At 44.2% G+C, this 27365-nt stretch overlaps 1 protein-coding gene across 6 annotated transcripts in view; it reads right to left on the reverse strand.

The window, feature by feature from the left end:
* The window catches only part of LOC131901212 (disks large homolog 5-like), a 124795-nt gene that overhangs the window by 55440 nt on the left and 41990 nt on the right, over positions 1-27365 (reverse strand). The window contains exons 1-4 of one of the 6 annotated variants that reach the window (XM_059252446.1): positions 24209-24446; positions 22564-22726; positions 20957-21088; positions 3845-4028 (exon numbers count right to left, since the gene is read on the reverse strand). In XM_059252446.1, the coding sequence (XP_059108429.1) occupies positions 3845-4028; positions 20957-21088; positions 22564-22634 (387 nt within the window). In that variant the 5' untranslated portion in view covers positions 22635-22726; positions 24209-24446. Of the gene's footprint in view, positions 1-3844; positions 4029-6721; positions 6885-8883; positions 9041-20956; positions 21089-22563; positions 22727-23212; positions 23371-23423; positions 23591-24208; positions 24447-24720; positions 24869-27365 lie in introns of those variants that run through there. The other 5 variants (XM_059252444.1, XM_059252445.1, XM_059252441.1 and 2 more) reach the window with 5 other exon arrangements.

Here is a 27365-nt window from a genome sequence, read left to right on the forward strand (position 1 = left end):
TCTATGCCTGCCCTCTAGTGGAGCCTACACAGCAATGCAGAATAGGCTTTGATTATTCCTACAGCCCAGACCCCTGCATGGGTTTAACTTGTCAACTTCTACTCTGTTTATGACCAGAGTAAATCTTCTCATGAGAAACTGATAAACAGTGAAGAGAGCCAGCAATCAGCAGTAGGCTGCTGTATGCAAATCTGCCAAAGTGTAGACACTTATCTCTAAACATAACGTTCATGATGGAAAATAAAGTTGCAGGAGGACACACTTACCTTCACGATTGATGATCCCCCTCTAGGTTTCTGGCTACCATGGGAATATTTGTGAGGAGATCTAATCTAAGAGATGAGATACTCAGAGGATACTAGAGGTCTCAGAAGGGAAGAAGAGGACACAATCCACATAAGACCAAGGAGAAAGCATATTGCTTCCAGGACAGAAGTTCCTGTTGACTGAGCCAGTAACGACACTCTGAGGTGTTCTTTCCCTGGCTGTGGCTGGGAGCTTTGCCAGTTGAACAGAAACTCAAAGAGGACAGAGATCCAGGTACAGTGGACCCACTTGGATCCACCTGCTTCTGGAATCCTGGGTTCCTACCTCATCTGGGACACAGTGAAATGATGCTGCAGCTTTACTGCCAAGTTCCTTTGCTGGGTGAGCAGCTCCTTCTGCTTCAGCAGGGACTGAAGATTTTCCTCAAGTCTTTGATGTTTCTGTTCGTTAGAGCATTGTGTTTTTAGGAGAGGATTGTGTGCACCCCTTTAAATACACACATGTACAAGCACACACACACACACACACACACACACGCACACACGCACACACATGCACGCACGCACGCACACACTCTTGAACACACACATGTTCATGGATGCAAGCATACAAACACACTACATTGCATCCATGTTTAGTTTCCCAGATAACACTGTTGTAAGAAGAGATCATCTGGGATAATATGGAGAAGAAAGTTACCTTTCATTAACCCACACCCTCTTTACCCATATTCCAGCTCAGAGGCATTTCTATTCTAGAATCAATGGTCCACCTAGAGTCTGTATTTCAACTTTCTGTATAATTGTACATAGCTTCTCTCAGGGCTGCACCATTTTACACTACTACCAATATCGGAGAGTTCTCATTTCTGCCAACCCTCCATCAGGACGAATTTTAACTCAGTGTGAAGAAGTTTGGAATAAAAGCAGTTTCTGAGTGCTGCAGACATAACATGGAGTGGGTGCTTTAGAGTATGGTGAGTCTAAGGGGTGCACTGAGACAGCCTCTCCTCACACCTCAGCATAGCTGTGGGACTTCTGCTGGGCTGAGATGCAGCCACAAGCACCTCTGCAGTGCAGAATTTCTCAGGGAATAAAGTCCAGGCCAAGCTCCAAGGACAAGGTTAGTTGAACCAAGGTTAGGCAAAGGTGAAAGGAAAATGTCGGCAGGTGATGAAGAGAAGAACAAAACAGGATGCAGGGAAGTCATCAGTGGTCAGCCACCATTCACCCAGAGCAGAGGACACACACCCTCAGGAAGCCTTTCCTGCCTCTCAGTAGCCTCTTTCTCATATTCATGTACCCCATTACTTTGTTTTTCTTCAAAGGATTTCTTTGCAGATAAATAATTCTGCCTCTACAAAGACCTGAAAAAATTTTACCTTGCATCAATTTTTTGTCTTTTGTTGTAGTTAGCTATGTGGACATGCCGAATGATAAGCAGCTCCATCAGTACTTTGACTGATGCAAGGTGGTACTAACCAGGTTAAGCACAGTACTTTCACGTTGAAGTCTGTCTCCATCATTCTTAAAGATGTGCCATTGTTCCATGAGTGAGTGAACATACACATAGAGGCTCAAACACATATTCCTATACCCCATAGAAACACATAAAGACAACACACAGACACACACACACACACACACACACACACACACCTTTCTTGAACCCAGAAGAGCAAGGGAGGAGTCTAGAATGTTACAGACCCTTTTCTACTACAGGGAGAGGTAGTGTACCCTCCCTGTTGTCTACAAGACTCAGACTCATCCAGGCTCTTCTGCCCTGGCCTGAAATTATTTCCCCACATAGGGAAGTTTTTATCACCAGACTCACTGATTGTACAGAAAAGTAACAACCTCTGCACAACTGAGTTTGACCACACAAGACCAAGTGCCCATGGAAGATGGCTGGACAGGAAGCCTTCCGACAGATGCAAGTTGACCCATCATAGACTCCTCACTAAACCTACCCAGACTCCTCCACAGAAGACAGTGATAGACCAGAGAATGGAAGTCACCCATTTTCATTACCCAATAACTTTTGACCAGATTACAGTGCATATTATATGAAAACAGTCTCAAGGAAGTCACTAGGAGGCTACTTAGGTCACCTACAGCACTTTTCTGAAATGCGCACTCTATACAACTATGAGGAGGAATCTGTCCTAAGACACAGTCATATACTTGATAGAGTGAGCATCAAAATATCAGGTTCCATATTGTGTAGCCAGTAAGACAAACTACAAATATCCTGGGATGTTACCTCTATGCTGTGAAAGAAAAGTCTATGTTGATTTTTCAAATAGATCCATTGTTTGATTTTTGCTATTTTTTACAAAATGCATTAATTTCAAAGTAATAAAAATGTATAAAAATTAAGATAAACCTACAAGTCAGTTCTTTTTCTGATCAAATGAATCATTTAGCAATGAGATGAGACAGAAAAAGACATGAAGCTCTACTGTGAGGAGACAGGAGATCCAAAGATCTGTGGCTATCCAGCTTAGCCAGAAGAGAAAATTTCAGGTTCAGTGAGAGACCCAGGCTAAAGGGAATAAGAGGGAAAGCAACAAAGGTCACTTGATGTAGCCTTCCAACAAACTCACTAATGTGTGCACCCTCAAGCATGCATACAACACACACACACACACACACACACACACACACACACACACACACACGACACACCTCAAATCATAAGTGAACAGAACACAATGAGGAGGATGTCAACTGATTGAGGATGACATTACCAGTTGAATTTAGACTCCTCACACTAGCTATTTCAAGTGAGACCCACAGTTCTGCTTTCCATCATTTTGAGACTAAACATGCCTGGGGAAGCATGCTGTGCTTCTGCAGGCTATGTTGATGCAGTTGGAGAAATAATTCTCTTAAAATCTCAAATCTGCCACCCTGACGCCCACCTGTCATAAGCCCTTGCCACATCCCTGGTCATCCAGTGAGCTTCTGAGTGTAAGATCCAGGATGGGAGAACTGGCCAATGCTAGTCACAGGAAACAGTATTGACAAACTGCTACTTAAGTTTCTGTAAGTGTGAACCAAGATGTTAACCAAGTAAAGAGAACACCATGGCAGTCTGGGAACAAGAGAGTAAAATGTCATATGACACCCAAAAAGATGTCCACAAGACACAGTCATTTGGCTTTTGTAGGGGACATTCCTCCTTCCACACTGTTTCTGCCTCTGATCTCATATGACCTGTGCAAAGCAAATGAGACCCAGACCCTTGACCTCACTCACTCAGATCTCTGTGCTACTCCCTGAGTAGCTCCCATCATAGCACCTCTCCTTCCGTACTAAGGTATCGGTGAGTGAAATGTGATTTACCCATCTCCATCAATGGACTGCAGCTTCTACCAGAGCAGTAGTGTTTGCTTGCCAGTCATGCAATGCCTTCCAAGAGAGTAACTCCCCAGAAAGACTTGTGAATGATCACAAAAATGAACAATTAGATGGGATGGGTCAGGTGGATAAGTGAGTAGATGGTTACATGGGTGTGTGTATATGTGTGTGTATGGTTAGACAAGTAGGGGCTTGGCCCTGCTGCTTCAACCTACCTGCTGCTGCTTTGTCCAGAGATCATAGATCATCCCATGGGCCTTCTCACAGAGCCTCCTCGCCTCCTCGCAGGACTCTTGTAGTAAAATCTGCTCCCCCTGCTGCTTTAAGTTGTCCTCTTTCAACATGCTCACTTTTTCCATTAGCTGAGTCCATTCACTCAGGAGCTGACTGTAGAGAGTGCTGAAATATGACCAAAAATGATGAGCTCCACCTCCATCTGCCACTCCTGCCTTCTAATACCATCATTCCAGCAAGGTCCCATGTCCCCATCCCCAGATCCCTGGGATGAACGCACATTAGCCATGCCAGCATGACTCAGGTGCAGACTAAAGCCAGGGAATAGCCAAATTACAGAAAGATTCAAACTACTTCTGAATACCCTGACAGCAAAAGGGATCCATGTAACTCTGAAAACTGGATCTCCTACCTCTCCAGCACACACCCTGGTGCTTACCTGTTCACAGTATTGAGAAAACATGAGCAGGTAGAGGGAAACCATGCTCTGAGGGGGGACAGAAGACCCGATGTAAATACATTTCATGTTTCCCATGGAAACCAGCTCTGTAAGCTCCTGCCAGAGCCACAGAAAACATTCATGGTGAAAACCATGTTTTCTCTCTAGAAGCTCCAGAAGGTGACAGGAAAATGTTGGGAGGGGCTCTCAGACTCTTCACTCTTAGGAGAACTCAGTTTCAGAGGCACAAGTCCAAGAGCTATCAGACAGGCTGCTTGCTAAGAGGTAAACAGGCTAAAACTACAGCCCAACTTTGTTCAAAGGTGAAGAAGGGGAGAAGCTGCTGTGGAATGTCTTTCTGTATGCTGTGAATATGTATTGCTCCCATTGGTTAATAAATAAGCTGCTTTGGCCTGTGGCAAAGCAGGATGGAACCAGGCAGAAAAATCCAGGAGAGTCAGAGAAGAAAGTCAGATGTGGAGGAGATGCCAGCTGCCACCCAAGGAGAAACATGCCAGCAGCCTGGCCATGCAGCAGCCATGTGGCAAAATATAGATTAATAGAAATGGTTTAATTTAAGATGATAGAGCTAGCTAGCAGGAAACTTAAGCCACTGGCCATACAGTTTGTAAGTACTATAAGCCTCTATGTGTGTCTTTGGGACCATTTGGCTTCAGGAGGTGAGTGGGACAGATTTCTTCTGACAGCTGGGTCAGGCAGGACTGGAGAAACTTCAGATTGCCAGAAGCAGTCCCTACCAATTTTTGGAGTCCCATCTAAGTTAGACACTCACCAGTAGGAGTTGGTCTGCTCACTCAGCCTCTTGCACTTGTACGAGGCCTCACAGATCTCCTTGGGGAATTACTTTACATCTGACATCTTCTTATGCTGTGTTTTCAGCATCTCAAGCTCAGATTTCAGCCTGTAGTAGGGCATGGCCCCAGGAGCAAAGAACCCCATGAACACAGGCCTCAGGGACCACATGAATTAAGGTTCTGTTTTGTACTACCCTAGCCCACTGGATGTCAAACCCTGAATTCTATACTGGACCTCCTCATGTGCATTAGACTTGCCTCATTGCCCCAGGGCCAGGAAAGGCTGGGTGTCAATAGGGAAGGAGACAGGGCTACATGAGCTCCCTCAGTACACCTAGAGGGGCAGACTAGCTGACTGAGAGGGTCTGAGGAGTCTGTGCCACAGATTGGGGTCTATCTGAAATCTGCAATGACATTCCCACTGTCTTGAGAACAGAGATTCTTTCTCCTTACAAGGATACCCAGAACTCGTAATCAGTATTTCTATGGAGGAGGCACTACATGAGGATGGCTTTATAAACACCCAAGGGGATTCCAATGAGGGAACAGGATGAGCACAAAGGCTGAGAGCAGTGATGTTCAATGTGGGGCTCCCTGGCCTCAGCACGTACATCACCTGAAATCTTTGAGACATGTGAATATTCAGGCCTACTATCAATTTCTGACTCTCAGGATCTGGAAGGACACACACACACACACACACACACACACACACACACAAACACACACACACTGTAAGTGAGCCTCTCAGAGACAGTACAGAACACACTCAGACACACAATCCTCAGCACAAGGAGATTTATTAACCCAGCAGGGCAAGCATAGTTTGGGAGCCTGTCTCTTGATCAGGCGAAGGCAAACAGCAAGCAGCAGGCTTTTTTAACAGTGGGGTTTTAAGTAGAAAAGGTTAAGTCTGTGCTGGGTAAATTGTTGAGCTCTGAAGGGACAGGTTAGCCAGTGTAACCAAGTAATGAATTTCGATTGTTGGACTTTGGTGTTTAGCTTCAAGAATGAGTCAGAGTCCACAAAAGGAAATGGACTTTGTGGACTAAATTTGGAATGTAATCTAATGGTCTATCAAGGTAGAGGGAAGTGAAAAGGGCAAAACCTGCCACTGCCATGTTTGCAACGTTTGGGCCCCTTAGAGAGCAGTTCACAAACATAATTCCACACACAGTTAGGATGTCAGAGAAATGCAGGTAGGGGGCATTGTCTCAGTAAAAGGAACAAGACTAGAGAGGAGCAAGGATGAAATCCAGGCCTTCCAGACACACAGATGGACCGAGTAGGACCACAAGGCCTTTCAGGCTGTTCCCAGAGCAAAAAACAAAAATAAATACTCAAATATAAACACTCAACCCAGAGCACCAAGCATCTCCTAAAAGCCAATGTCTGACAAGGCCTCTTGAAATGCATGTTGTGATCTTACACCCTACTGCCCCTCTGTAGATTGTGATTCAGGCCACAAGCTCTGGTTTTCATTTGGAGGAATCAGAACAGCCTTTGTCCTATCTCACTCCTACAGGCTTCAGTTCTGCCTCTCAGATGCACTCAGGACACAGTAGGGCCAATACAGTCACCAGAGAACAAGGCATGATGAATACCTGTTGTTCAACTCATTGTTGTTATAAAGGGCCAGGAATTCAAGCAGTTCAATCCTCTCATTGGTCATCATCTGTATCTGAAGGGTCAGTTTATCCACCTGGTTCAGCTGTTGCTCCTGCTCAGTGAGGAAGAAGGGTGTGGATGATGCCTTCCTAGTAGTCCCTGTAGGTACATAAACACAAGTGAATTTGTCCAGATGAATGGCATAGGGCCAAGAGAGATCATGTGGAGTCCCAAGAGGAGTCCTGAGGAAGAGGAAATGCATGGGACCCAGCGAAGCCCCAAAATTCAGAGCAGCTATCTTTAAACTGGGGACCATAAGCCATGTGTCTTTCTCCAATCTCTGAGGATAGATATATGCCTCAGGCCCTACCTCAGCCCCACTGTCCCTGAAAGGCATAAGCAAGGCCAATCATGTTGGTTTGGAACGGTCAGCGAATACCTGATGTGATGCAAGAAAGTCCTGGACTGCCTGGTGCTTTGCATCTCCCAGCTCGATAAACTGTGTGCAGGACTAAAAGCAACTGAATGTCTCAGACCTGGGTACATGGATGGAAAGTTTCGCTCTCTGGTATTTATATCAGATATCCATGAAACCTACAGAAATCCACTGAGAATAAAGTGTAGCAACATGCTACCCTGATACCTCATTAGTGGTTCTGTGCCTCCTTTGGCATTCTTTGACAATCAGAATGAACTGAAAAAGGTCCTAGCACAGCAGCTACATCCTTGACCATTCCTGGCCCTCTGCCAACTACCCATCAGAAACCTCCACTTTGGATCTGCTCTTTAGGAACCCAGATAAGCAGCATAGGCCCATGGCTTCAGATGATCACAGCTACTGAACCCTGTTACTTGAAGGTCTAGTTCTGGCCTCAACTCCTCCCTAAAAAACCAGAGATCTCTCTTCCAGTCAGTATGCTCAGTCTTGCCAACATGTTGATTGGTGAACCCTATACGCACTTAATGAATGCCTCAAGGGCAGTTGGCATTGCCAAAACACTGGTGATTTCACAAAAGATGCCAAGGGCTCTCCAGGATACAACAGAATTTCCAGAGAAGGGACTGTTAGGGTCACTGCCAACAGCCTCCACCTATCTTATAACAAACTCTTCCCCAATTCACCAAAAGCCAAGCTGCCCTTTCTAGGAGCCTTCCCTGAGACACAGGGGAAGGCCTTCAGCACCTCCTCCTTCCAATCCAGAGATCTCTCTGATTCATTAGAATCTAGTTCATTCTAATTCAATAGTTCATCATGTATGGAGGGTAAGACTCATTTTCCAAACTGTGCCCAGGAATGGCTCTTCTCATCCTGATGATCTCTAACTAACAAGATGAGAAATAAAGGATATTAAGAAATTAGCTCAGTATAATTGGGGAAGGAAGATCAGTTCCACGAGGTGAATAAGCACATCAGAGAAGATCCATGGGGCAGTTACAATGTATGAGGATAACGGAGGATTATGTGGGTCCTGTCAGAATAACGATAAGTAAAATAGGTAAAGATGAAACTTTTTCCAAAAGCTTCAAAGAATACATTCCATCCATCATGATGTTAGCAAAGTTGTTATCAACCATTGAAAGTGTGACTGAAAATACCTATGAACTGGGCATCCACAGGTGAGCCCTCTGACACCAAGAACAAAAACTTACAGGAAGAGTGATGTCCCAGTCCTGCACTCAAGGTAGAGGAAAGATAACTGGCTAGTGAGAGGCAGAAACTCAGAAACCTTAGGGATCGCTGACATGCAGCAATACTTGGTGGCTCCTGCCCTGCTAGTGGGTTGTTAAATGTGAGAACCTGTAGCTCTGGCCAGGGGACTTTACTCTCCTTGTTATTAGTGACACACACCAAGAGATAATCCAGTGTGAGTGAAGTGCAGGGCTGGTACTGAAACCTCTTTAGTGCCTCTGTGCTTCCTTCCCACTCAGAGTGAAAGCAGAGGGCCCTCAACAGAACAGCTGCAGCCTTGACCATCCCTGGCTCTCTGCCAAACTAACCTTGAAAAATCCTCAACTTTGTTCTGCTCTTGAAGAACTCAGAGGACTAGGATAGGCCCATGACTTCTCAGAAACTCTCACCCCCTTAGCCCCACTCCTAGAAGGATCACCTGAAGCCTTCCTCCTTCAGGAAGCTCCCCATCCCTTTCCCAGGACTCACTGCGCTTTCCCCAGAACCATTTATTTCTTGATGTGTGACATGGAGACTGAAGGCCATCTTCCTTCTGCCTCCCTTTGGTCTCCCTGTGCTCGCCATCCTGTCTCCCAAGAATCCTGTTCAGTCTAGTCAGCATGTATGTAGATGGAACATGAGACACTGCACAAATGCCCCAATGACAGTTGGTGTTGCCACAACACTGGTGACATCACATAGAATACCAGGGGACAGCTCCAGTCTGGAGAGCGAGGGGATAAATTTCTTTACAATCAAATCTCTGCCTCACTGTCAGTCTCAGGAGTCAGATCTATCCCAGAGGAGCTTCACAAGAGTAAATCAGTCATTTGGAGGAACTTTCTCAATATAATCTGAGATCTGCTGTGATAAAAGAGAAGCGTCAGCCACCTCTCACCTTTTTAGTCTTGCACAGAATCACTCTGCACCAGAGACATGTGGCCCCTGATGCAGTCTCCATCCACTCCACCTTGTCATGAGGTTCCTCCCATCATTGCTTATCAGGACTGTCATGAGGGATTCCTCATCCTACCTACACCACCAGGAGGGTCTATTCTATTCTGCATTTTATTAGACGGGCTTAATAGGTTTTGTCAACCTAGAAGAGATCTAGCAAATCTGTTCCAATCTGACAGTCAGTGAGACTGCGGCAGGATCCTGAACCTATGAGAGCCCTAAATGGATGTGTGGCAGCCTAAGACAATTAGCATACCTGTCCCTACAGGTTCCAAGAAACTTCAGTCTTTGCTTGGGTGTGAACCAATCGAACTAAAACAGCACACATGGCTGGGAGGACCAAGGTCAATTGCAGGGACTGTGGAGATGGCTCATCCATTAAGAGCATTTATTGCTACCTCAGAAGACCCACAGGACACCTAACAAACCTTTTTAACTTAAATTCCAGGTGGACTCTGCCCTCACCTGGCCCCTGTGGGAATTGCATGTACATGGTGGCAAAACACCAGAAGTATAAAGAAAAGCACCTCAAAATATCCCAACACGCATAAAAGGAATTATCTCTGCTGTTCGGATATCACTCATGTTATATTTCAAGAAAACCAGAGGCAGAATGCTTTTCATTTCTTTATTTCTTTTATACAATTTTAATGAATATTCTTATTTCCAGAAATGCCTGGATCAATACACTTGTGTTTCCCTTTAATTTGGTGTACATTATGATTTCATGAGCATGTGTGTATAGTGTACCACATTTTACTGGTAGCTAAATATATGACTTCAAGCATACAATACATCTAGTTTTTCTCTATTATGTAGTGGGTATATATGGAGTAGGCTATGCCATCCACATCCAGGTGCAATCCTTCTGTGTATCCCTGAGGCTCATGAATGGAAAATCCTTGTGCAGCCTGAGCTTCCTGGAACTTACTGAGATAAGTACAAGCCTGTGAGTTCTGGGTTTACAGGAGTGTGAAACCTCATCTGACTAAAGAAGAGTCTTAGAGTGAACAGTTTGAAATTTATTTTATTCAGAAAATACATTCATTTTACTCAATGGGGGCTTTCAAAACAGCATCATTATATACAGTGTATAGCCTTAGCAAACTATTAAAACAATGACAAGATAAAAGCAATAACAAAAATTAACACAACCTTAAATGAAAATGAAGAAAACCAAAAACCAAAGCATAAATATCCCAAGATATAAAACAAAAAAAATTGAGGAAATTACAACTTTCTTTGGAATTTCATTATGGAAGAGCAAAAGCGGTGAGGAACTGGCTTATTCTCTGTAGAGAATTATCTTCAGCAACACTTGCCCATGACATGGCGTCAGCATCAGCACTGCGTTAGAGAGGATCTTATGCTTTTGGTGTGGTCTGTCTGGATGGCAATGTGACATTAACACAGTCTTTCTTGTCAGATTTCCCATCACATATGGACTCAGGGTTTTTAGTAATTTATTTTGTGTTCTCTGTATCTTAGACTTATTTCTGACACAAACTTTTCTCTGGGGATAGTGAGCCAACAGATGTGGATCAGATTATGGCTGGATCCCCTGATGGTAGGTTGATATTTGCATCACTAGTGAGTTCAAAGCTGAAAAGAGGTGGCATTTTCTGAGGAGGCCTTGAACCTGGAGTGTAGAATGTCATGCCTTCAAGGTGTCTTGGCTGCTTCTTGCCTTCTCATTCTTCTTAACAAGTGCTGTTATGGAAAATCATTAGAAAAATATGATTCAGAAACAGTTTTGCTGTGCCACTGGTAAGAAAATCAGGGCCTATTCATCCCTAGTAAACAAAAGTTAAGGAAGTAAACACACCCCATGAACACCCTGCTGTTGGAGATGGGGCTCAATGGTGGATTACTTGCCTGGGACATAGTGTTTCTGCTTCAGCAGCTCCATCTGCAGGAGGCTATTATCCTGGACTGTAGTCCGCTCCGTTCCTGCTGGAGGTTTTCAAACCTAAGGGAAGAAGGCAGCAAGAGCAGAAGTCCATGGGGGCGGTGGGGACCTGCCATGTCAGCTTTTGAGCCCCAACTAGATCTACTAAGCTAGACAATCAAGCAGTACCTTTCAGATGAGTTAATTCCCTGCTTTCCCAAGGGAAAAGGGTCAGAGAGGTCCTGGGCAAGATTTTTTTCTCAAATTTTAAAAACTGCTAGAAGTTGAACTGGAAAATACACACCATGCTGGATTAGAAAAAACAGCATATTTCTCCAACAGTCCAAAGACATCATTTTGGAGAAATATAAGTATGAGAAGGTCTGAGGCACAGGTCAGGATAGATGCAGCTGGCCTTGATTAGATACCAGGTGAATGTGAACTTCCTGGAAAACTCTATGCCTGCCTTCTAGTGGAGCCTATACAGCAATGCAGAATAGCCTTTGATTATTCCTAAAGCTCAGACCCCTGCATGGGATTAAATTGTCAACTCCTACTCTGTTTATGACCAGTGTAAATCTTGTCATGAGAAACTGATAAACAGTGCAGAGAGCCTGCAATCAGCAGTAGGCTGCTGTGTGCTATCTACCAAAGGGTAGAAACATCTTGAAGTGATGTTCCTGATGAAAAATAAAGTTGCAAGAGGATGCACTTCCCTTCATGATTGATGATCCCCTCTAGGTTTCTGGATACCATGGAAATATTTGTGAAGAGATCTAAATTAAGAGATGAGATACTCAGAGCATACTAGAGGTCTCAAAATGGAAGAAGGGGACACAATCCACATAAGACAAAGGAGAAAGCATATTGTTTCCAGGACATAAGTTCCTGTTGACTGAGCCAGTAACGACACTCTGAGGTGTTCTTTCCCTGGCTGTGGCTGGAAATTTTGCCAATGGAACAGAAACTCAAAGAGGACAGAGATCCAGGTACAGTGAACCCACTTGGATCCACCTGCTTCTGGAAGCCTAGGCTCCTACCTCATCTGGTACACAGTGAAGTGATGCTGCAACTTTACTGCCAAGTCCCATTGCCAGGTGAGCAGCTCCTTCTGCTTCAGCAGGGACTGAAGATTTTCCTCATGTCTTTGATGTTCCTGCTCATTAGAAGATTGTGTTTTTAGGAGAGGGTTTCCTGCACCCATGAACATACAGAAGCATGAAGACACACACACACACACACACACACACACACACACACACACACACACACGAGAACACATATATGTACATGGATGCATACATACAAGCACACTACATTGCATCCTTTTTTAGTTTCCTAGATAACACTAATGTAATAGGACATCACCTGGGATACTATGGAGAAGAAAGTGACCTTTCATTGACCCACAGACTCTGTACTCATATTCCAGCCCAGAGGCAGGAAAACACAGGAAACTCTGAGCACAGGGATGTGGAGAAGATGGTGTTCTTTTACTCTGTTTTGATAATTTTCATTTTATTTTTAATTTATATGTGCAGGTGTTTTGCCTGCCTGTGTGTCAGATTAGCACATGGGAGAAAAACTCAGTGGACAGATAAGTCAATGTAGTGCTTGCCTTATAAACCTGTACACCGACAGGTGAACCCCAGGGTTCCTTGACCAGTAATCTAAGCTCTCCTAGCAAGTTCCAAAGACTGTACATTGAAGGCTTAGTTCCCCAGCAAAGGACCACTGGATGGCAGTGGACCAGCCCCTTGCTCTCACTCAATGCTTCTCAGTGTCTCCAAGGGCGGCAGCTTCCTCCTAAAAAAGCTCTCTAAACCACAGGTTGCCTCAATTTAGGCCCAAAGGAATGAACTCAGAAAACAAAACAAAACAAGAATGTCTAAAGTCAGAAGTCTATATTAACCTTTTCTCCAAGTAATATGATTATGTCAGGAATTTCTTTGAGTAATAGAAGGTTGATTAACTCACATCCAAAGGATTGCATGTATTATTCCATGCTTCACAATATTCCATGGACCACATTGTATGTTTTTCCTAATGAAGGATGGGCATCTGAATAGTTTCTAGCTGGAGGTGTTCTGATGAGTCCTGCTGTAACCCTGTTGACCCTATTCTCTGAGGACACCTACTTTACATTCTGGAATCAATGGATCACTGGAGTCTGCATTCAACATTCTGAATAATTATATATAGCTTCTCACAGGGCTGCACCATCTTACACTACTAGCAATGTCTGAGAGTTCTCATTTCTCTCAACCCTCCATCAGGCCGATTTTAACTCAGTATGAAGAAGTTTGGGATAAAAGCAGGTTCTGAGTGCTGCAGACACAACATGGAGTGGGTGCTTTAGAGTATGAGGAGCCTAAGGGGTGCACTGAGACAGCCTCTCCTCACACCTCAGCATAGCTGTGGGACTTCTGCTGGGCTGAGATGCAGCCACAAGCACCTCTGCAGTGCAGAATTTCTTAGAGAATAAAGTCCAGGCCAAGCTCCATGGTCAAGATTAGCTGAACCAAGGTTAGGCAAAGGTGAAAGGAAAATGTCAGCAGACGATGAGGAGAAGAACAAAACAGGATGCAGGGAAGTCATCAGTGGTCAGCCACCATTCACCCAGAGCAGAGAAGGACACAAACCCTCAGGCACCTTTCATGCCTCTCAGTAACCTCTTTCTCACCTTCATGTACCCTATTACTTTGTTTTCTCCAGAGGATTTCTTTGAAGATAAATAATTCTGCCTCTACAAAGACCTGAAAAAAATTTTAGCTTGCATCAATTTTGTGGCCTTTTGTTGTTGTTAACTGTGTGGACATGCAGAATGATGGGCAGCTCCATCTGTTCTTTGACTGATGAAAAGTGGTACTAACCAGGTTAGGCACAGTACTTTCTCATTAAGTCTCTCTCCATCATTGTTAAAGATGTTCCATTGTTCCATGAGTGAGTGAACATACACATAGAGGCTCAAACACATATTCTCATACCCCATAGAAACACATAAGACAACACATAGGCACACAAACACACACACACACACACACACACACACACACACACACACACACACACACCTTTCTTGAACCCAGAAGGGCAAGGGAGAATACTGGAATCTTGCAACACCTTTTGTACTACAGGGAGAGGGAGTGTGTCCTCCCTGTTGTCTACAAGCCTCTTAGACTCAGCCAGGCTTTTCTGCCCTGGCCTGAGCTTGTTTCCCCTCCTAGGGAAGTTTTTATCGCCAGACTCACTGATTGTACAAATAAATAACAACCTCTACACAACTGAGTTTGACCACACAAGACCAAGTGCCCATGGAAGATGACTGGACAGGAAGCCTCCTGATAGATCCAAGTTGACCCATCATAGACTCCTCCCAAAACCTACCCAGACTCCTCCACAGAAGGCAGTGATAGACCAGAGAATGGAAGTCACCCATTGTCATTACCCAACAACTTTTGACCAGATTATAGTGCATGTTATATTAAAACAGCCCAGGTCACACAGTAGGAGGGTACCTATGTCACCCACAGCACTTTCCTGAACTACAGCACTCTATAAAACTATGAGAAGGAATCTTTCCTAAGAACACAGCCATATACATGTTAGAGTGAGCATCAAAATGTCAGGTTCCATGTGTGAAGCTAGTAAGACAACCCAGACATTTCCTGGGAAGTTACTTCTATGCCGTGAAAGAAGAGAAGTCTACTTATTAATTTTAAAATAGATCCATTGTTTGGCTTTTGTAGGGGACGGTCCTCCTTCCATACTGTTTCTGTCTCTGATCTCATATGACCTATGCAAAGCAAGTGAGACCCAGACCCTTGACCTCACTCACTCAGATCTCTGTGCTACTCCCTATGTGGCTCCCATCATAGCACTGCTCTTTCCATACTAGCATATCAGTGAGTGAAATGTGATTTACCCGTCTCCCTCTATGGACTGCAGCTTCTAGCAGAGCAGTAGGGTTTCCTTGGCAGTCATGCAATGCCTTCCAAGAGGCTAACTCCCCAGAAAGATTTGTGAATGATCACAGAAATGAACAATTAGATGGGATGGGTCAGGTGGATAAGTGAGTAGAGGGTTACATGGGTTTGTGTATATGTATGTGTATGGTTAGACAGGTGGGCAACTTGGCCCTCCTGCTTCAACCTACCTGCTTCTGCTTTGTCCAGAGGTCATAGGTCTTTCCATAGGCCTCCACATTGAGCATCCTCGCCTCGTCACAGGATTCTTGTAGTAAAATATGCTCCCCCTGCAGCTTTCTGTTGTTCTTTTTCAACGTGCTCACTTTTTCCTTTAGCTGAGTCCATTCACTCAGGAGCTGAGTGTAGAGGGTGCTGAAATATCACCAAAGATGATGAGTTCCACCTGCTTCTGCACTCCTGATTCTAATACCATTATTCCTGCAAGGCCCCACATCCCCATCCCCATGACCCTGGGCAGGAACCCACATTAGCCATGCCAGCATCACTCAGGTGCAGGCCAAAGCCAGAGAATAGCCAAATTCCAGATAGATTCAAACTGCTTCTGAATACCCTGACAGCAAAAGGGATCCATGTACCTATGAAAACTGGATCCTCCACCTCCCCCACACACACACTCTGGTGTTTAACTGTTCACAGTATTGGGGAAACATGAGCAGGTAGAGGGAAACCATGCTCTAAGGCGGACAGAGGACCCAATGGGAATACATTCCATCCACGCTTCCCATAGAAACCAACTCTGTAAGCTCCTGCCAGAGCCACAGAAAACATTCATGGTGAAAACCATGTTTTCTCTCTAGAAGCTCCAGACTTTGACAGGAAAATGTTGGGAGGGGCTCTCAGACTCTTCACTCTTAGGATAACTCAGTTTAGGAGGCACAAGTCCATGAGCTATGAGGCAGGCTGCTTGCTAAGAGGTCAGACTAGAAACACAGCCCACCTTTGTTCAAAGGTGAAGAAGGGGAGAAGCTGCTGTGGGATGTCTTCTGTATGCTGTGAATATTTGTTTCTCGCATTGGTTAATAAATAAGCTGCTTTGGCCTATGGCAAGGCAGGATGGAACCAGGCAGAAAAATCCAGGAGAGACAGAGAAGGAAGTCAGAGGTGGAGGAGATACCAGCTGCCACCCAAGGAGCAACATGCCAGCAGCGTGGCCATGCAGCAGCCATGTGGCAAACATAGATTAACAGAAATGGGTTAATTTAAGATGATAGAGCTTTTATGCCAGTACCAAGCTGTTTTTATTACTGTAGCTCTATAGTACAGCTTGAAGTCAGGGATCGTGATGCCTCCAGAGGTTGTTTTATTGTACAGGATTCTTTTGGCTATCCTGGGTTTTTTGTTTTTCCATATGAAGTTGAGTATTATTCTTTCCAGGTCTGTGAAGAATTGTGTTGGTATTTTCATGGGGATTGCATTGAATCTGTAGATTGCTTTTGGTAAGATTGCCATTTTTACTATGTTAGTTCTGCTTATCCATGAGCATGGGAGATCTTTCCATTTTCTGACATCTTCTTCAATTTCTTTTTTCAGGGACTTAAAGTTCTTGTCATATAGGTCCTTCACTTGCTTGGTTAGTGTTACCCCAAGGTATTTTATGTCATTTGTGGCTATAGTAAAGGGTGATGTATCTCTGATTTCCTTCTCCGCTTTTTTGTCCATTGTATATAGGAGGGCTACTGATTTTTTTGAGTTGATCTTGTATCCTGCTATGTTGCTGAAGGTTATAAGTTGTATCAGTTCCTTGGTGGAATCTTTGGGGTTGCTCAAGTATACTATCATGTCATCTGCAAATAGGGAAAGCTTGACTTCTTCCTTTTCAATTTGTATCCCCTTAATCTATTATGTTGTCTTATTGCTCTGGCTAGAACTTCAAGTACTATATTGAATAAGTATGGGGAGAGCGGACAGCCTTGCCTCGTTCCTGATTTTAGTGGAATTGCTTTGAGTTTCTCTCCATTTAATTTGATGTTGGCTGTTGGCTTGCTGTAAATTGCCTTTATTATGTTTAGGTATGTTCCCTGTATTCCTGATCGCTCCAAGACCTTTATCATGAAGGGGTGTTGGATTTTGTCAAATGCCTTTTCAGCATCTAGTGAGATGATCATGTGGTTTTTTTCTTTGAGTTTGTTTATATGGTGTATCACATTGACAGACTTTCGTATGTTGAACCATCCTTGCATCCCTGGAATGAATCCTACTTGATCATGGTGGATAATTGTTTTGATGTGTTCTTGGAGTCTGTTTGCCAGTATTTTATTGAGTATTTTTGCATCAATGTTCATGAGGGAGATCGGTCTGTAGTTCTCTTTCTTTGTTGTATCCTTGTTTGGTTTGGGAATCAGGGTAATTGTAGCCTCATAGAAGGAGTTTGGTAATGTTCCTTCTGTTTCTATTGTATGGAACAATTTAGAGAGTATTGGTATTAACTCTTCTTTGAAGATCTGGTAGAATTCTGCACTGAAACCATCTGGTCCTGGGCTTTTTTTGGTTGGGAGACTTTTAATGACTGTTTCTATTTTGTTAGGGGTTATTGGACTATTTAAATAGTTTATCTGGTCTTGATTTAATTTAGGTATGTGGTAACTATCCATAAAATTATCCATTTCATTTAGGTTTTCCAGTTTTGTGGAATAGAGGTTTTTGAAGTATGACCTGATGATTCTCTGGATTTCCTCAATGTCTGTTGTTATGTCCCCCTTTTAGTTTCTGATTTTGTTGATTTGGATGCTCTCTCTCTGTCTTTTGGTTAGTTTGGATAAGGGCTTGTCTATCTTGTTGATTTTCTCAAAGAACCAACTCTTTGTTTCATTAATTTTTTGTATTGTTCTCTTTGTTTCTATTTTATTGATTTCAGCTCTCACTTTGATAATTTCCTGGCATCTATTTTTCCTGGGAGACTTTGCTTCTTCCTGTTCTAGAACTTTCAGGTGTGCTGTTAAGTCACTAGTGTGAGATTTCTCCAGCTTATTTATGTGGGCGTTTCGTGCTATGAATTTCCCTCTTAGTACTGCTTTCATAGTGTCCCATAGGTTTGGATATGTGGTGTCTTCATTTTTGTTGATCTCTAGGAAGTCTTTAATTTCTTTCTTTATTTCTTCCTTAACCCATTGGTGATTCAGTTGGGTATTGTTCAGTTTCCATGAGATTGTAGGTTTTCTGTAGTTTTTGTTGTTGTTGAAATCCAACTTTAGACCATGGTGGTCTGATAGAACACAGGAGGCTATTCCAATTGTTTTGTATCTGTTTAGATTTGTTTTGTGACCAAGTATGTGGTCGATTTTAGAGAAGGTTCCATGGGGTGCTGAGAAGAAGGTATATTCTTTTTTGTTAAGATGGAATGTTCTGTAGATGTCGATTAAGTCCATTTGAGTCATGACATCAGTTAAGTTCTTTATTTCTCTGTACTGGCATAAAAACCGACATGTGGACCAATCGAATCGAATTGAAGACCCTGACATTAATCCGCACACCTATGAACAAATAATTTTTGACAAAGAGGCCAAAAGTGCACAATGGAAAAAAGAAAGCATCTTCAACAAATGGTGCTGGCAAAACTGGATATCAACATGTAGAAGGCTGCAAATAGATCCATATCTATCACCGTGCACAAAACTTAAGTCCAAGTGGATCAAGGACCTCAACATAAATCCAGCTACTCTGAACCTGCTAGAAGAGAAAGTAGGAAGTAATCTTGAACGCATTGGCATAGGAGACCACTTTCTAAATAGAACACCAGTAGCACAGACACTGAGAGAAACAATCAATCAACGGGACCTCTTGAAACTGAGAAGCTTTTGTAGAGCAAAGGATACGGTCAACAAAGCAAAGCGACAGCCTACAGAATGGGAAAAGATATTCACCAATCCCACATCTGACAGAGGACTGATATCCAGAATATATAAGGAACTCAAGAAATTAGACACCAAAATGCCCAACAGTCCAATTAAGAAATGGGCTATAGAACTAAACAGAGAATTCTCAACAGAGGAAACTCAAATGGCTGAAAGACATTTAAGGAATTGCTCAACATCCCTAATCATCAGGGAAATGCAAATCAAAACAACTCTGAGATACCACCTTACGCCTGTCAGAATGGCTAAGATCAAAAACACTGAAGACACCTTATGCTGGAGAGGATGTGGAGCTAGGGGAACTCTCCGCCACTGCTGGTGGGAATGCAAGCTTGTACAACCACTTTGGAAATCAATATGGCGATTTCTTAGAAAATTGGGAATCCATCTCCCCCAAGATCCAGCTATACCACTCTTGGGCATATACCCAAGGAATGCTCAACCACACCACAAGAGCACTTGTTCAGCTATGTTCATATCAGCATTGTTTGTAATAGCCAGAACATGGAAACAACCTAGATGCTCTTCAACTGAAGAATGGATAAACAAAATGTGGTACATATACACAATGGAATACCACTCAGCAGAGAAAAACAATGACATCATGAGGTTTGCAGACAAATGGATGGATCTAGAAAAAATCATCCTGAGTGAGGTATCCCAGACTCAGAAAGACAAACATGGTATGTACTCACTCATAACAGGATACTAGATGTGGAACAAGGATGACTGGACTGCTACTCACATCACCAGGCAGGCTACCTGGAAAACAGGACCCCAAGAAAGACACAGGGATTGCCCAATGACAGAGAAATGGAATGAGATCTACATGAACAGCCTCGACATGAGTGGGGGTAGTGAAATGCGAGGGTCGAGGGAAAGAGAGCTTGGGTGAGTGGGAGATCCCAGCTGGATCAACAACAGAGAGGGAGAACAAGGAATAGGAGACCATGGTAAATGAAGACCACATGAGAATAGGAAGAAACAAAGTGCTAGAGAGGCCCACAGAAATCCACAAAGATACCCCCACAACAGACTGCTGGCAATGGTCGAGAGACAGTCCGAACTGACCTACTCTGGTGATGGGATGGCCAAACACCCTAATTGTCGTGCTAGAAACCTCATCCAACTACTGAGGGATCTGGATGCAGAGATCCATGACTAGGCCCCAGGTGGATCTCTGGGAGTCCAATTAGCGAGAATGAGGAGGGTTTATATGAGCGAGAATTGTTGAGACCAAGGTCGGATTAAGCACAGAGACAAATAGCCAAACAAATGGAAACACATGAAATATGTACCAATGGCTGAGGGGTCACCAACTGGATCTGGCCCTCTGAATGGGTGAGACAGTTGATTGGCCTGATCTGTTTGGGAGGCATCCAGGCAGTGGCACCGGGTCCTGTGCTCATTGCATGAGTCGGCTGTTTGAAACCTGGGGCCTATGCAGGGTCCCTTGGCTCTGCCTGGGAGGAGGGGACTGGACCTACCTGGACTGAGTCCACCAGGTTGATCTCAGTCTGTGGGGAAGGCTTTGCCCTGGAGGAGATTGGAATGGGGGGCGGGCTGGGGGGAAGGTGAGGGGGGAGGGAGGGGGGAGAACAAGGGAATCTGTGGCAGATATGTAGAACTGAATTGTATTGCAAAATAAAAATTTAAAAAAAAAAGATGCTAGAGCTAACTAGCAAGAAACTTAAGCCATTGGTCATACAGTTTGTAAGTAATATAAACCTCTGTGTGTTTATTTGGGACTATTTGACTTCAGAGGTGAGTAGGACAGATTTCTCCTGACAGCTGGGTCAGGCAGGACTGGAGAAACTTCAGACTAACAGAAGCAGTCCCTACCAATTTTTGGAGTCCCATCTAAGTTAGACACTCACCGGTAGGAGTTGGTCTGCTCACTCAGCTCCTTGCACTTGTACGAGGCCTCACAGATCTCCTTGGGGAATTTCTTCACATCTGACATCTCCTTCTCATGCTGTGTTTTCAGCATCTCAAGCTCAGATATCAGCCTGTGGTAGGGCATGGCCCCAGGATCAAAGAACCCCATGAACACGAGTGTCAGGGACCACATGAATTAAGGTTCTGATTTATACTACCCTAGCCCACTGGATTTCACACCCTGAATTCTATGTACTGGACCTCCTGATGTGCATTAGACTTGCCTCACTGTCCCAGGGCCAGGAAAGGCTGGGTGTCAATAGGAAAGGAGACAGGACTACATGAGCTCCCTCAGTAGGCCTGGAGGGGTAGACTAGCCAGCTAAGAGGGTCTGAGGAGTCTGTGCCACAGATCGGGGTCTATCTGAAATCTGCAATGACATTTCCACTGTCTTGAGAACAGAGATTCTTTCTCCTTACCAGGATATCCAGAAATAATAATCAGTAGAGCCATGAAGGAGGCACTACATGAGGATGGCTTTATAAACTCCCAAGGGGATTCCAATGAGGCACCAGGGTGAGCACAAAGCTGAGAGCAGTGATGCTCAATGTGGGGCTCCCTGGCTTCAGCATGTACATCACCAGAAATCTTTGAAACATGTGAATATTCAGGTCTACTATCAAGCTCTGACTCACAGGATCTGGAAGGACACACACACACACACACACACACACACACACACACACACACACTGTAAGTAAGCCTCTCAAAGACAGTACCGAACACACTCAGACACACAATCCTCAGCACAAAGAGATTTATTACCCCAAAAGGACACACATGGCATTGGGAGCATGTCTCTTGATCAGGCAAAGGCAGACAGCAAGCAGCAGGCTTTTTTCAGCAGTGGGTTTTTAAGTAGAAAAGGTTAATCTGTGCTAGGGTGAGTTGTTGAGATCTGATTGGATCAGTTAGCCAGTGTAGCCAAGTAATGAATTATGATTATTAGATTTTGGTGTTTAGTTTCAAGAATGAGTCAGTGTGAACTAAAGGGAATGGACTTTGGGGACTAAATTTAGGAATGTAATCTAATGGTTTATCAAGGGAGAGGGAAGTGAAAAGGGCAAAACCTGCCACTGCCATGTTTGGGCCCCTTAGAGAGCACTTCACACACATAAACAAACACACAGTTAGGATGTCAGAGAAATGCAGGTAAGTGGCATTGTCTCATAGTATAAGGAACAAGCTGAGAGGAGAGGAGATAAATTCCAGGCCTTCTGGTGACACACAGATGGACTGAGTAGGCCCACCAGGCCATTCAAGCTGCTGCCATAGCAAAAAGCAAAAATAAATATCAATTCAGAGCACTGAGCATCTCCTAAAAGCCAATGCCTGTCAGGGCCTCTTGAAATGCATGTTGTGATCTTACACCCTACTGCCCCTCTCTGAATATTGTGATTCAGGCCACAAGCTCTGGTTTTCATTGGGAGGATTCAGAACAGACTATGTCCTATCTCAATCGTACAGGCTTCAGTTCTGCCTCTCAGATGCACTCAGGACACAGTAGGTTCAAGACAGTCACCAGAGAAAAGGGCATGTTGAGTACCTGTTGTTCAACTCATTGTTGTTATAAAGGGCCAGGAGTTCCAGCAGTTCATTCCTCTCATTGGTCATCATCTGTAGCTGAAGGGTCAGTTTATCCACCTGGTTCAGCTGTTGCTCCTGCTCAGTGAGGAAGAAGGGTGTGGATGATGCCTTCCTAGTAGTCCCTATAGGTACATAAACACAAGTGAATTAGTCCAGATGAATGGCATAGGGCCAAGAGAGATCATGTGGAGTCCCAAGAGGAGTCCTGAGGAAGAGGAAATGCATGGCACCCAGTGAAGCCCTCAAAAATTGGAGCAGATATTCTTAAACTGGGGACCATAAGCCATGTGTCTATCTCTAATCTCTAGGGATAGATATATGCCTCAGGCCCTACTTCAGCCCCACTGTCCCTGAAAGGCATAATCAAGGCCAGCCATGCTGGTTTGGAATTCTCACCAGATACCTAATATGATGCAAGAAAGTTCTGGACTGCCTGGTGCTTCTCATCTCTCAGCCCTGATAATCTGTGTGCAGGACTAAAAGCAACTGAATGTCTCAGACCTGGGTACATGGATGGAAAGTTTCCCTTCCTGGTATTTATATCAGATATCCATGAAATCTACAGAAATCCACTGAGAATAAAGTGTAGCAACATGCTACCCTGATACCTCATTAGTGGTTCTGGGCCTCCTTTAGCATTATTTGCCAATCATAATGAACTGGAAAAGGTCCCAGCATAGCAGCTGCATCCCTGACATTTCCTGGCCCTCTGCCCTCAGAAATCCTCCACTTTGGATCTGCTCTTTAGCAACCCAGGTAAGCTGCATAGGGCCATTGCTTCAGATATTCAAGGCTACTGCACCCAATTAAGAGAAGTACCAATTGTGGCATCAACTCCTGCTTAGAAAACCAGTGCTTTCTATGTGAATCAGTGTGCTCAGTTTTGCCAACATGTCAATTGGTGAACCCTGTGAGCTCTTAATAAATGCCTCAAGGGCAGTTGGCATTGCCACAACACTGGTGATTTCACAGAAGATGCCAATGACTCTCCAGCATACAATAGAATTTCCAGAGAAGGGACTGTTAGGGTCACTGCTAATGTCATCATCTATCTGATAACAAACTCTTCCCCAATTCACCAAAAGCCAAGCTCCTCTTTCCAGCAGCCTTCCCTGAGACAGAGCAGGGCCTTCAGCACCTCGTCATTTCAATCCAGAGATCTCAATGATTCATTAGAATCTAGTTCATTCTAATTCAATAGTTCATCATGTATGGAGGGCAAGACTCAATTTCCTAACACTGCCCAGGAATGGCTCTTCTCATCCTGAAGAATGCTAACTAATAAGATGAGAAATAGAGGATACTAAGAAATTAGCTCAGGATAATGAGGAAGGAAGATCAGTTCCACAAGGTGAACAAGCACATTAGAGAAGATCCACAGGGCTGTTACAATGTATGGGGGTGGTGAAGGATTATGTGGGTCCTGTCAGAACAATGATAATCATATAGGTAATGACGAAACTTTTGCCAAAAGCTTGAGCAGAATACATTCTAACCATCATGATGTTAGCAAAGGAGTTATCAATTATTGAAGGTATGACTGAAAATACCTATGAACTGGGGATCCACAGGTGCGCCCTCTGACACCAAGAACAAATACTTACAGGAAGAGTGATGTCCCAGTTTGCACTCAAGGTAGAGGGAAGAGGACTGGCGAGTGAGAGGAAAGAAACTCAGAAACCTTAGTGGTCACTGACATGCAGCAATACTTGGTGGCTCCTGCCCTGCTAGTGGGTTGTTATTTAAACTGTGAGAACCTCTAGCTCTGGCCAGAGGACTTTACTCTCCTTGTTATTAGTGATACACACCAAAAGACATCCAGTGTGGGTGAAGTGCAGGGCTGGTACTGAAACCTCTTTAGTGCCTCTGGGCTTCCTTCCCACTCAGAGTGAAAGCAGAGGGCCCTCAACAGAACAGCTGCAGCCTTGACCATCCCTGGCTCTCTGCCAAACTAACCTTGAAAAATTCTCAACTTTGTTCTGCTCTTGAAGAACTCAGAGGACTAGGATAGGCCCATGGCTTCTCAGAAACTCTCACCCCCTTAGCCCCACTCCTAGAAGAATCAGCTGAAGCCTTCCTCCTTCAGGAAGCTCTCCATCCCTTTCCCAGGACTCACTGCGCTTTCCCCAGAACCATTTATTTCTTGATCTGTGACATGGAGACTGAAGGCTGTCTTCCTTCTGCCTCCCTTTGGTCTCCCTGTGTTCGTCATCCTGTCTCCCAAGAATCCTGTTCAGTCTAGTCAGCATGTCTGTAGGTGGAACACAAGACACTGCACAAATGCCCCAATGACAGTTGGTGTTGCCACAACACTGGTGACATCACATGGAATGCCAGGGCTCTCCAGGATACAGTAGAATGTCCATGTACTGATGTCACATGGTATAGCTGTTACATCTCTGTCTCATACCTCACCCAAAAGTGACTTGAAACCAAGGTGCCATTTGCAGGAGCCTCTGGGGTCACAATGGAAGCCATTAGTTATAATCCTCCTTTCAAAGCCAGAAATCTAGGCCTCTGCTTCATTAGAAACTTTATCTAAGTGAAGATGAAAGCTCACTTTGCATGTACTGTCCAGGGTTGGATTTTCCCTCCTTAAGATTCATAATCAATAATTTGAGAAAGAAAGGATGCTTAGAAATTAGGTCAGGACAATGAGAAGTAGTAAAGATGAGACCTCTGAAGTGAACAATCACCCAGGGAAGATCCTCAGACTTGTAGAGATTGGTGGGCTCAAAGAAAATTCACATTGTTAGTTATGAAGATTTCACCAGAGTGTCGGTAGAGCTAACTCAAGCTATGAGTTTATGAGTAAAGATGTGACTAGCTCTGGACAGGTCTTGTTGGAGCCACTAAAACCAGGTAAGCTCTCAGATATTGAAAGCAAGCAATTCATGGAAAGAGTAGGATGACCCAATCCTTGAAATCATTGACTGAGGAAAATGTAGTGGCAAGTCAGAGTTCAGTGTTGGCTATGGAGAGGCATCATGAGTGAGACAACACACACACACACACACACACACACACACACACACAACACACACACACAACACACACACACACACACACACACACACACACACAAACCAGGCATACAGTCATGGAGTAGAACATGATGTAGATTGCTGTGGGATGGTCTGTATGTCAAGTGTGTTGCTGATTGGTCAGTAAATAAATCACTGATTGGCCATTGGCTAGGCAGGAAGTATAGGCGGGACAAGGAAAAGAATTCTGGGAAGTGGAAGGCTGAGAGAGAGACACTGCCAGCCGCCATCAGGAGAAGGAAGATGTAAAGTACCGGTAAGCCACAAGCCATGTGGCAAAGTAAAGATTAATAGAAATGGGCTAAATATAAGAGTAAGAGCTAGACAATAACAGGCCTGAGCTAATGGCCAAGCAGTTTAAATAATGTAAGAGTCTGTGTGTTTATTTTATAAGTGGGCTCTGAGACTGGCGGGACTTGGTGGTGGGAGCTGGAGAGAAATTCTCCAGCAACAGTAGATCACTGCTGTGGTGCTTCAACCTGTAAACAAAGTCAAACGCCTACTTTTGACGCCACCTGTTCCAATCCACATGCTCTTGAAGAGGTGGCACTGCTAGCTTTGGGTACAAGATCCATTAGGAGGACATGAGAAGGGCAGGCAAGGGGAGAGAATCAAGAGTTGTTGCATCATACAGCTTTGTTATACCCAAACCTCACATTTCTTATCATGACATCGCTATAAAGAGAAGCCAGGTCATGGTCAGCATGGAGTGCATGTTCTCCAACCAAATCTCTGGATTTTGTCCACCAAAGCGTTATCCTTGCAGCCCAGGACTTATGAAACTTTTGGTTGATCTGTGTCATTTCAGATTTTGAAGCTTGAAGCAAATAAATGTGATTGTCAACTTTATTTCTAAATAAAGTCTTGTGAAGACCAAAAAGTTGAGTACATCCTGGAATTTGGGAGCAAAGCATGTCCTCTAAACTGATATAAAAACGATTTTAAGAACATAGATGACAGTATTGGGGGTAAAGAAATCTGAGTAGAGAGGTGGTATAGAGAGAGGGGTGAGATATTCAGAGAGTGTGATTGCTCACATGAATCCAGAGATGAGGCAGTAGATGTAGATGGAAAAGTATAAAGGATTGCCTGCAAATCCCAGTAACTAGAAAGAGGCCTGGAGTCAGCTGTATAGTTGAGACCTCAGACAGCTTGGTCTTTCTAACAATCAATTGTGAAACATCACACTTCCATGAACAGATACCCTGCCCAGGATATATAGTTATTTACCCATCAAAGACAGAAACCCCTTCTGCATGGTCCTGCTTCTTATCTCACTGATGTCCCATCCAGAGGAGGGTTCATGTTCCTCCAAATGCCCTGAGACCAAGCTGACAGGGGACGGCACCTGCCTTTTACAATGTTCATCTCAGCCCACTCTTGATAGTTGGATCATGTTCAGGAAATGAACTGGGAGATAAGACTTTGCCTAGCCGCTTCTCAAAGTTCAGGCTTGAGACTCCCCCTCTGTGAATGTCAACTTTCCTGTCTTCTACAGGGAGAGGAGTGTCTCAGGGGTCTGCTGGTTTCTTCTCCTTTTCACATGCTTCAGGTTACCCAAGGGACAGCCTCCTCAACCCTACGCAGAGCTGCACAAGACAAAGCCTGGCTTCAGACTCCCCAAACCTGGCCTCAGCAGCCATGAGAATGGTGGCACAGTTCACATGACTTTTTTGAGACACAGGCTCTCCTGGAACTTGCACTGCAGTCAGTCTTC

The sequence above is a fragment of the Peromyscus eremicus genome, unplaced genomic scaffold (genome assembly GCF_949786415.1).
Source record: "Peromyscus eremicus unplaced genomic scaffold, PerEre_H2_v1 PerEre#2#unplaced_57, whole genome shotgun sequence".
NCBI lineage: Eukaryota > Metazoa > Chordata > Mammalia > Rodentia > Cricetidae > Peromyscus > Peromyscus eremicus.